We start from the raw sequence: 10,943 nt of genomic DNA, 5'->3' as shown, positions 1-10,943 counted from the left end.
CTGAAACATTGGCTCACTTCCTGGCCCGTGAAATGGGGATAACACTTGCTTTACAGAGCTGATGTGAGGATATAAAGACCTAAGAAGTGACTGGATAACTTGAAGAGCTGTTTCAGGTGAGTGTTTCCAAGAGGCAATGTAGGCTTATGATTAAAACAAATGCAATTCAACACAAGCAACCAAACAAACAAAAGCCCTCTAAGTTATTCCTGGAAGTGTGTGGAGAAATGTTCCTCCACAGAAGCATCTTAGACATAAGCAGCGATGGGAACAATTGCAAGTTTTTCATCTTTCCCTCTTAATTTTCAAATAGCCAAACATGACTTTGAAAAGGCATTCCTTCCTAGACCACTAAACCGGGTAAATTAACTGGCCAGAGACTCTAATAGAGAAGAAAATACATCGTGCCATTCCACTAACGGCTCCGTCTGGGGTCTATCCTGGGCTTCCTGGGCCAAATTTAGTCTTCCGCTTCCCACTGCTAGTCCCAGGAACCAGGAGGAGGATCAAGGCGCCCGAGGCTCCCGCGCTACCCCGCCACCTTACTGGGCACGCTTTCAAAAGGAAGCCCGGTCAACCAGAGGAGGCGGAGCGGGGCAGCGGAGGGCGGGACTTGGGGCGGGGCCACGGCTTCCCCGTGCGGCTGACGCGTTCTAAGGGTTCCGCGGGGAAGTGGGAGTGACAGGGAGAGGCGCGGGGGCGGGGTCATGCATGGGGGGTGGGGCCAGGCCTCTTGGGATCCGGGCGCGGCGGGCGGAGGCGGGGCTTCCGTGTGGTGGGCGGGGCCTCGGCGGGTCCCGGCTGGGCGGGTAGGGGCTAGATGAGGCCGAGCTCTGCCGCTCAATCTGCGGGACGCCTCTGGAGCTTCTCCATCTTCCTGGACAGGGACGCGGCGGCCCGGGAGAGGAGGGCGCAGGGACGCGGCGATGGCTCCGTGGGGACTCCCGGGGTCCGCTGTGCTCGCTGCTGCGGTGTTCGTGGGAGGCGCCGTGAGTTCGCCGCTAGTGGCCCCGGGTGAGTGCGTGGTCCGGGCGGGCGGGGGCGCCAGGTGCTGAGTCGGATCTGGGAGCGATGGGCACGGCGGGTCGGGACGGGTCGACCCCGCAGCCCCGCCGCGCCCTGAGTTGCGCGCGCCCTGCTCGGCTACCGGATCCGGCTCTGAACATCTGGGTGTCCCGGGGTGGCCCGGGCAGGGTGCGGCGCTCGGCGCGGCTCGGGTCCCTCCCACCCTCCTGCCGTGCTCCCGCCTTCCCTTCCTTGCCTCTTCTGAGGACCGCGGGGCCCCTACCCGGACCCTTAAGAGTGTCGCCTTGCTGGGGCGCCTTCTCCCCAGCCGCGTGCTCTAGGGGCCGGTCGGCGGACCCCTTACTGCCGTCCCGGTCTCAAAGGCCTCGCCAGGCGAAGATCTTGAGACCCGGGACCGGGTGCTGCTCTACAGCTTCTTTCCTCGCTCTCCCATTTTTTTTTTTTCTTTTTCATTATATTGAAGCCTAGAAAGTTCCAGTCTTTGCAGGTGGTTATGGATTCTTGTAGTAACTCAGTAATTTCGCACTCCTTCCCATATACGCTGGATAAATTAGGTAGGGAAAGAGGAAGGGCACATCTGTAATGTACACTGCTTTCTCTTTGTATCAAGTCCTGTCATCACAAAAGGAACCCTCTGAGGTCAGGGTGGAAGCCACCAGCGGAGACTGACACGAAGTGTTGTCCTCATCAGCGGGAGGGAGTTTCTAACTGAAATATCTTCTTAAGAAAGCTCCATCTCACATTCCTGTTTTTATAAGACACACACCAGGGATTCCCAATCATTGTTTCCCCCTCTTAATTGCGACTTAACTGCAGTAGTTAAAAAAAAAAAAGATTAAGCCTTCCTGGCCATTTGGGGTTACCACAGACTGATTCTTACGTCAGCAGGCTCTGCCAAGCTGCCTTCAGGGGTGGCTCCTCTTCAGGCCCAAATAATAAGCAGCTGGAAGGATTCCAACAGCGACTGTCTCCTTTATAAAATACACACACTGCTCTTCAGTCCTGAGCATTCCAGGCACTTAGAGCTTTGCAACTGGCTTATCACTTGGCCTTTGCTTTTTCATCGGAATCGGAACGTGCTAGAAAAGGGGACAGGATAGATATATGTCTCTTGAGTATTGATTAGCAGATTCACATTTCCTTCAGCCATCCACCCAGGGGAAAGGGAAGCTAGTGACGAGTTTCATTGGATGCGAGATTTTTGTGTGCATCCTGTGTTTACAAGCTGGGGCTTGTAAATACTAAATAGGTTCAAAGTAGACTGGAAGCTGCAGGTAGTATCCGGCTGTAATCACTTGTTGCAGAGTTAGAAAAAAAAAAGCTTAACCTGGGAGTCAGATTGTTACAATATAGTTCAGGAGGCTTGTAATCAGCCTTCACCAGGAGATACCCTTTCCTAGAGTAGGTTTATGCTTGGGTGTCAGGCCTGCAATGGGATTGAAGAAGGCCTTACCTAATTGTGTTACTAGTAACCTTTCTGTTGAAAGTTAATGCTTGAGAGGAGTGAAGTATCTGAGATGGAAAGGTTGCAGGTTCAAATTTGCTAGCAGGCTTTGGGGCTGTGTCAAGAGAGGAGCTTGGAACAGCTGGCATCTAAGTCAAAGCTGAGTAGGAAGAAAGAGATGGGAACTCATACAGACAGCCTGCTGTGTGCTTTGGTTGGGCACTTTATGTGTATTTTAGAACTTATTCTTCATAACCCAAGATGTATTTATTTTCAGTAGAGCAGCTGAGGCCTGTCATCACATAGGCACTGTATCAGTAAGCATTGGATAAGTAGTGCATGTGAGTGTGTGTGTGTGTGTGAGTGTGTGTGTGATAACATAGCCTACTTGATTTTAAACTCATTTTCTTTCCATTGTCCTCCACTGCTTCCCAGAGAAGTTAGAGCATAAGTCACCCTCAGCAACATGACTTAGATTATTGTAAAATAGTTTTAAGATAGCCAAACATTATAGCATGAACATGCAGCTATGTGCAGTCGTGCAGTGGAGAAAGGACAGATAGCTTCACAGAGGGTGGCGACGGTCTCTCTCACTTCCTTTATTGTAGACGGCCTAAAAAGTGGCATTACGAACACCAGAGATGCTTTTCTGAGCATGTCTTGCCTTATTCATGTACTTAAGTTCTCTGGTTACTCAGCCTCTGGCCTTACTCATTTCTCACTTTTCCTATCAGACCGTGGGCTCAGCCCTTGAGTGGAGAGCTGGGTGAAACGGTCCGGGGCTGGTGCTGTGAGAGATGCCTGGGCCCTGGGCTCTGTGGGCGTCCATTCAGCCTCTCTCGGATTCCTCATTAGATTCTGAAGATACGTTTGATTAAATTCTGGGTTCTCCTTTGGCTAGGTAGCAGCGTAACTGAATATCCACGTGAGACACAGACACTGGGTGCAGTGTTTTGGAAAAAGAAATTACTGTTTGGAGCTTGGGATTTCAGGCTTACTCCAAATTTCAAGAGGAAATGAAAAATGTTACGAGTGGCTGTTATTTCTTTTCCTTCTCTGTATTTCCTAGCCCTTCAGAAAAGGACAGACAGACTTTGGGAGGATTTGAATGTGAGACACCACCATCCAGGTGATTCAGACATAAAACTTTCGTTTTTACTTCTTTAAAGACTGGTTTGGCTTTGATATTGAAGTCTTATTACATGTTGTGCCATTTTAATTACATTATTTAAAAATGACACACATTAACAAATGATATTTTTGAAAAATCTTGTAAGTTGGAAGGACTAAAATTGAAACTTGGCATCAGTGCACTGTGACTTCTGGGCTTTGGATGGAGCTCAGTGGTAGAGTACCTGCCTGCCTGTAATGTCAGGAGTCCTGGGTTCAATCCCCAGCTCTACACAAGGACACACACACACACACACACACACACACACACACACACACACACAGAGAAATGAAAAAAAATAATCTAAATTATCCTTAGTGTTGGTTGTCCAGTAATCTTTGTGTTTGTGTGGTAAAGATTTTAAAGTTTTATTTTTTATTTACATGTAAATGACATGGATACAATTTTGGCCTTTACTCTAGGAACTATAGTATATATCATTCATATGTTACATTTCACTTAGATTTGATACTGTACAATCTTAATGTATGTAAATGTCATACACAACAAGGGGTTGGTAAAGTTTTTGGAGATGCTAAGCCAAGATAGTAAAAAATCTGGTGTAAGAAGGCTGGGCATGGTGGCACTAGCCTGTAATCCTAGCACTCTGGAGGCAAAAGGAGGCTGATCTCTGAATTTGAGGTCAGCCTAGTTTAAGTAGTGAGTTTCAGGACAGCCAGGGCTATATAGTGAGGCCTTGTCTTAACAAATAAACAAAAGAACAAAAATGTCTGGTGTAACACTGAAGGACTAAAATTGAAAGTTGGCCTTGGTGCATTGTGGTTTCTTTACCATGTTGGGAAGGGGCTTCAGTGTTTATTATTGCCTGTTTGATGGCAGGCGGTGGGCTTTGGACTCAGGTCATTTAATCCGTGGAATTCCATAAGACTGATTTTCTTCCCATGTTCTGGCTGGAGAAGTGGAGAATCTGAGAGGTTGGGAAGTCACTTGGTTTTTACCTGGGCTTTGCCACTCTGTCCTACTGTTCAGTTCTTGAGTGCATTCTAAACCTTCCTCCCCCCTTCTCTTTCTCTTTAAAAAGAAAATTCTTTCCATCCTGAAATGTTTATGGAGAGTCACAGGAGGGTGACTCCCTCTGCAGTGTCCTAGGTAGTTTTGAAAAGTCCCTCCCACAGATTGTGTGGGAAGAGGGAGAGGATTAGCCTGATCTCCTACCTAGAGGCCCATGCCCCAGGTAGGGTTCTATTCTTGTCTAGTGCATCTTGACCTTGATCTTAATGCAAAGCAGTTAGTCAGCTCAGGCCCCTTTGCCTTTGTTATATACGGTCTCCTTCTCTGATACCCTGGAAAGGTGTCCCGCAGTGTTCCATCATGCCACTTCCCTGTGCTTTACAAACTCTCCGTGCCTCCTTCAGGCACGGAGTTAGTAGTAATTGTTTTAAAATGATTTGAAACTTGGTTGTTTCAGGGAGCACCTTTGTCCACAGGCTTGGTCTAACAGTTGATAACTTGCATAGAAAATGGGTTCTTGGGAAAGCAGCTTGCAGGTCAATGATGTCCAGCATTGTTAGGCTATTGATCACTGCACTGTTGGTCTGAAGGTTGGCCTGGTTTGTACTTTTATAGCAGTGGTATGAATTACTCATCTCTCACTCTTAGTATTTCTTTTCCCCTGAAAATAAAAAAGTACATGCTGATTTGTTACTCAAGTGTTGGTACCTTATTTAATTTGTTATAATCTTTAGCTTTTAAAAGATTGGCTATTTTTCTAATATTCTTTATCAGGTTGTTCTGTCTGCGCCCCTCCCCCCCAACTAAGTATCAGAGGCATTTATACATTGCTGTAATCTTTTCCTGAGATTTTTTCAAATGCAAAATGCTTTGAAAATTGAGGACTTTTGATCTTTTCTGGTGGTAAAACACAGCCTGCCCCAGCGTGAGATGTTCAAGTGTATGTTTGATCCCACATAGGTTGAATAGCCATATGCTTTGCTGCAGTAATCCGACACATTTGATTTCTGGACATGACACAGTGTACATTGAATGCACTCTGCTGCCTTTCTGGAATCACCCATTTGCCTCTAGGTTTTCAGTTAAAGGATTCAAGGCCCTGCATTTGCTTTTCCTGATTCATCTGTTCATGTTTTCTCACATCTTTTGGGAGCCAAGGGTAAGTATCCCATTCAAATATCTAAAACATCCCATGGAGAACTAGCAGGGATTCTGCAGTGGCTGGAGAGAAGTGGCGGTTAACAGTGGTGATGGTTCTTTTTTTTTTTTTTTTTTTTGGTTTTACGAGACAGGGTTTCTCTGTATTGTTTTGGAGGCTGTTGGTCCAGCCCGGCCTCGAACTTGCAGAGATCCACCTGCATCTGCTGGGATTAAAGGCGTGCGCCACCACCGCCTGGCGGTGACGGCTATTATAGACGGCCCAGATTTGATTCCCAGCACCCAGTAGTCCTCCATGGGCACCAGGCACAAACATACTATATATATATATATATATATATATATATATATATGGAGGCAAAATACTCCACATATAACATGAGAATAAAGTCCATCTAAAAATCTTACAGAGATTTGATAAATAACAAATAGCCAGCGAAGAGTTCTAGAAACAGCCAAATAGCCATGAATAACCCCTCTGATGCATAGCACTTCAGAAGAGCCTTGATATTCTAGACATTCTAGAGTGGAATCTAATAAAGACATCTGGGTGCAGCTGGGCTTTTTATGGGTGAGTGCTGTTTGTAATGGAACCTTGATGGGTAAGTCGAGAGGCTAGGCTGGCTTCTCTGCACTTCTCTGCCAGTTAGTGACATGGCTCTCTTTGTAAGAGAAAGAAATTGGATCCACCAAGGGACGTCTTGGGCTGTGGTGGATACCCCAGGCACTCTGCATTCTGGGGGCCAGTCATCTTATCTTGAGGCTCCTTTGGCCAGCCTGCTTGAACTCAGGAGACCCAGTTTCCATTCCCACTTGCAATATCCCAAGGCCTCCTTGTCTTTCCTCCTTTGGCACTGTCCTGGGGTCCCAGAGACAATTCCCAGCCTGGGTTCTCCTATTTCCTTCCTGTGCCAGTCACCAGCCTCCTGAGGAGCCGCCTGTAAGCACCCACCCTCACTTGGCTTGCAAACTTCTGGGTATAGCTACATTCCAACTACTGATAAAAGTGCCTGTTGTACAGAGAAAACAAATCTTTAAGCTACCTTTCTTGTATTATGGAGAAAATATGGCCAAGCTGCCTCATGTGGTTATTATCACAGTTGTGTGAGATAAAGCATGTGAGTGCTTGGCGCAGGATTTACTGTGCAAAAAGGGTTTGCTGTTATTATTTTTTCATAGTCAGACACTAGTATTTCACAGTCAAAGAGTGAAATGAAGTTCTTAGGTACTCCAAAGCTGGTCCTAAGCCTGTGATGCCAGCACTAGGAGGCTGAGGCAGGGGATTATTGTTAGTTCAAGGCCAGCCTGAGTAGCCCAGGTTAACCTGGGCTACTGTATGAAATTTTGTTTGAACAAAACAACAATCAAAAGAAATCCAACCAACACCTTAAACACTCCAGGAATGTCATTTCTGGTTCTTTGCCATTCCCCAGCAACCATTTCCTATACCACGGAGCTCTGGGTTCTGGTGCTTATGATAGAAGGGAAATGAGGGGGCTTCAAGGAAGTAGGATTAGGCAGTACTTCTACCCTAGGGGAGGAGGAATAGGGGGCAAAGGGCTTGACTGGGGTTCTCTTGGGAGGTAGAGGCAAGGCCATTGGCAGGCACGTTAATACAAGTAAGGAAAGAGAAGGAGGCAAAGAAGCCATTCATTACCTTTGTAAAGATAAACCATGACACTTTCTTTTGGAAGAACTTTGGGGGATTGACTCATCAATCCAGTCAGCCAGTCTAGTTGTAGGCACAAAAATGCATCTGTATTTCCTTATGACTTGATGTAATGATCATGTTATATGCTTTGGTTATTGAGGGTCTAATGGATTACTGGGCTTCTCTTTACTCCCAGAACTGTTTGGATGAGATAGAATTCATGGCAGCAAAGCAGAGTCTGTAGTATTAGGGGTTGGCAGGGTTCCTGGTGATGTCCTCAGAGTTTGTTTAGTGGAGAAGAAACTGAGCTGGACCACCAAAATTTAAGCTCCTTTGCTGCCGGTGGGACCCTCCTGTCCTGTTGGAGTGTCCTTGCGTGGAAGTGGACCCAGCAGACATCTCTCTCTGCTCCTGGCAGATTTCCTTGGTCCACACCTGCTCCTGGTGCTCACACACTCAAAGGTCTGCTTCCCCAGCTCCTTGATGTGGGATGAACCTGACCTCAGCAGCGTGACTGACTGGCTATTTTTTATAGGGGTGGCTGTTGTTTTTAGTCAAATGCATTTAGAGATGCTCATCTTGTTATTAGCCCCTTTGCTGTGCATATGGGGAAACTGAGCCCAGGAAGATTCTGTGGCATCAGGAGTCAGGGCAGCTCATTCCTAGCAGCCATTAGGGTGACATCATGTGTGGATCTTGCTCACTGCTGGAGGCCCAGGTCTGAAGTGAGACCTGGAATACAATAGGTATTTAAAATGTGATTGGAAAAAAGAAAGGCTAGCACTGGAATCCAGGCTTTTTCTTTAAGAAACGTTTTCTGTGTGAGTGTTTGATGTGTGAATCTTCGTGTGTGCACATATACGAGTGCACATATATGTGTGTACAGGCCAGAGGAAGGTGTTGGGTCTCCTGGACCAGGAGTTACAGGCAGTTGTGAGCTGGCTAACATGGGTGCTGGGAACTGAACTCAGGTTCGGTTTAAGACCGCTTTCTGGCCCCCCTTTTTCTTTATATTAGTGTGGGAAGTTATTCTTCCGAACATTCATTCTCAGATCTTAGCCATGAGTCCCTCGGCCCCTCTGGATTAATTAGATGCTCGGTTGTCTACTAGCCTCTGGGTTCTGTTTCCCTCCAAAGGTGGCAAAACTAGTCATGGAGAGAGGATGCCAGTCACGAGGAGACCGGGGGAGCCAGAGACACGGAGAGGAACTGAACATTTTTGGCGTAAAGGTTTATAAACCCCAAATCTATTCATGAGTCTCTTTTCAAAGGCAGGGTCAATTGTATTCTGACAGCCAGTGCTTGTGACATGCCAGTTTTGTGTGTGTGTGTGTGTGTGTGTTTTAGATATCACAACACATGAAGTATTTAAAGCTATTAATTTCATGAGCAGCTTGGCTTATTTTCTATTGTTATAACAAAATGCCCGAGACTGGGTAGTTTATAAAGTGCAGAAGTGCATTTGGCTCATGGTTTGGCAGGCTGAGAAGTCAGTGAGCATGCTGCTGACATCTGCTTGGCATCTGGAGAGGACCTCCAAGTTGCATCACAGCACAGTAGAGGACACCATGTGGCCAGCCAGAGCTACATGCTAGTATGAGTCTCTTTCTCTGCTCATAAAGTTGCTAATGTCACGCTGGAACCTCCTCTCATTACCTCATCTAATCCAATTACCTCTCAAAGGCCCCACCTCTACACCTCAAACATGAATTTTGGAATTAAATCTTAACACGGTCAAGCCAGATTGATGTTACCATTCACCAAATATTAACAAAGCACCTTACAACACACAGGCACACAGAGGGTCAAGTGATGTGGACAGGTCTGTGGATTCACTGCCCCATGGAGCTGTCAAAAGATGAGGGCTGTAAGCCCTCTGTAAGGAGGGGCACTGAGTCAGAGCGCCTAACCCCGGGGCTGGGAGAGGGACGTGTGGAGAATTGAGAATCCAGGCCAGGTTGGGCAGGCTTTCTGGAGCAAAATAAGGTTTAAATTTCCACTGCGCAGCTGTAGGCGGTAGCTGGGTGAAAGGAACCAGTGGTTGTAGAGGAAGCGTGTGTGTGATGGCTTGGATATGGTTCGAGTGTGTTCCCCAAAGGCTTGTATGTTCACATTTATGTCACACTGTAAGGGTGGAGACTTACTGGATGCCGTGTTTAGAAGTGATTAGCTTTAGATAAAGCCATCCGTGTGGCATCCTCATGATTGAACCCTCAGTTTCATAGCTGAAGAGAGGCTAAGGCGGCACAATAGGCTTGGGATGAAGAGGGAGAGTTTGCTTTTCTGTCACATTTCCTGGTGATGTTGGCCACATATCAGATGTGAACAGGGGAGTGTTGGGGGGGTTGGGGGAAATGGTGGACTTACTTCCTTTGTGTTCCCACCCATTGTCTTGGGCTATCCTATCCCGTCCTGTATCTGTGCTTCCAGCTGAGATCAAGGATACAGCTTCAGGAACCCTTGTCTGTGACTTCCGTCAGAGTGTTCCTGGGACGATGGCCTGGATGCAGGTCAGCTGTGTGTCTCTTTCACGTTGTCGGCCCTCCGTTGTGGGCACGTGTTTCCACTGTATGTTTCCTCCTAACTGGATCTCTGTGTAGCAGCCGAGTATATGAGATGTGTTACATATTTGAATGCTTGATCAGATTTAACTTTTGCAATCACTGTGAGGAGCCGGTCACCGTAGTCTGTTTTGTGGCAGGAAGGGAAGTGAGACTTACAGGGAGTAATCAGGACGAGAAGCAAGATTTCTTGCTCATCACAGAAGAGGGGAAGCCAAAGCTGGATGGATGTTCCTGGTCCCCAAATGTTCTGTGTACGATATGAAATGACATGTGCTCTCTGCCATCAACAGTTGGAGGAAAGTTTTATATTTCATTTGTCTTTTTTATTCTTGGTCCATCTACTTAAAGAGGAGATCAAGGCGTCCTAGCAAGTGAATGTAGATTTTTGTTGCAACTCAAAAATAGATAATTAACCTAGGATGTCTTCAGATAGTGCCTGGTTCCCCCCGCCTCCCTTCTTCCCTCCCTCCCTCTGACAGGGTCTCACTAGATAGCTCATGCTGGCCTTGAACTTACTCTAGTCTAAATAGACTCTAAGTAGACTCTAAATGTACAGCCCCGAGGTAGGAAAGATGGCTCATATGTTACGAGTGTTTGCTGCTTTTGAAGAAGACCCAGGTTTGGTTCCCAGCACCCGCATTGTGGCTCACAGCTGTCTCTAACTCCAGGTCCAGGGCACCACCTGGCTTCCACATACATACAGGCAGGTGACACACCCATACACGTAAAATTAAAAAAAAAATGTGTATTTGTAGTCCTGCTTCAGGCCCCTGAGTGCTCGAGTTATAGGCGTCTGTTACCATCTGAAGGTAGTAATGCAGTGAACATGTGATTAGAGTTAGAAATGTTTTTCTGTCTGGGTGTGGCAGTGTTCACCTTTAATCTCAACACTCAGGAGACAAAAGCAGGTGGCTCCAGGCTAGCCTGCTCTACGTAGTGAGCTTTAGGCCAGCCAGG

General features: G+C 46.9%; 1 protein-coding gene across 3 annotated transcripts in view; it reads left to right on the top strand.

Moving 5' to 3' along the window:
* The first annotated feature begins 781 nt into the window (after positions 1–781).
* Rell1 (RELT like 1) overlaps positions 782–10,943 on the top strand; it is a 58,932-nt gene continuing 48,770 nt past the window's right edge. For 2 of the 3 annotated variants that reach the window (XM_040747099.1, XM_040747098.1), the window contains exon 1: positions 3,479–3,599. In XM_040747099.1, coding sequence (XP_040603033.1) covers positions 3,494–3,599 — 106 coding nt within the window. In that variant the 5' untranslated portion in view covers positions 3,479–3,493. Of the gene's footprint in view, positions 1,015–3,478; positions 3,600–10,943 lie in introns of those variants that run through there. The other variant, XM_040747100.1, reaches the window with a different exon arrangement.

Source organism: Mesocricetus auratus, unplaced genomic scaffold (assembly GCF_017639785.1).
Source record: "Mesocricetus auratus isolate SY011 unplaced genomic scaffold, BCM_Maur_2.0 Super-Scaffold_100006, whole genome shotgun sequence".
NCBI lineage: Eukaryota > Metazoa > Chordata > Mammalia > Rodentia > Cricetidae > Mesocricetus > Mesocricetus auratus.
The sequence above is the reverse complement of the archived record's forward strand: the minus strand, read 5'-3'. Positions and strand labels throughout refer to the sequence as shown.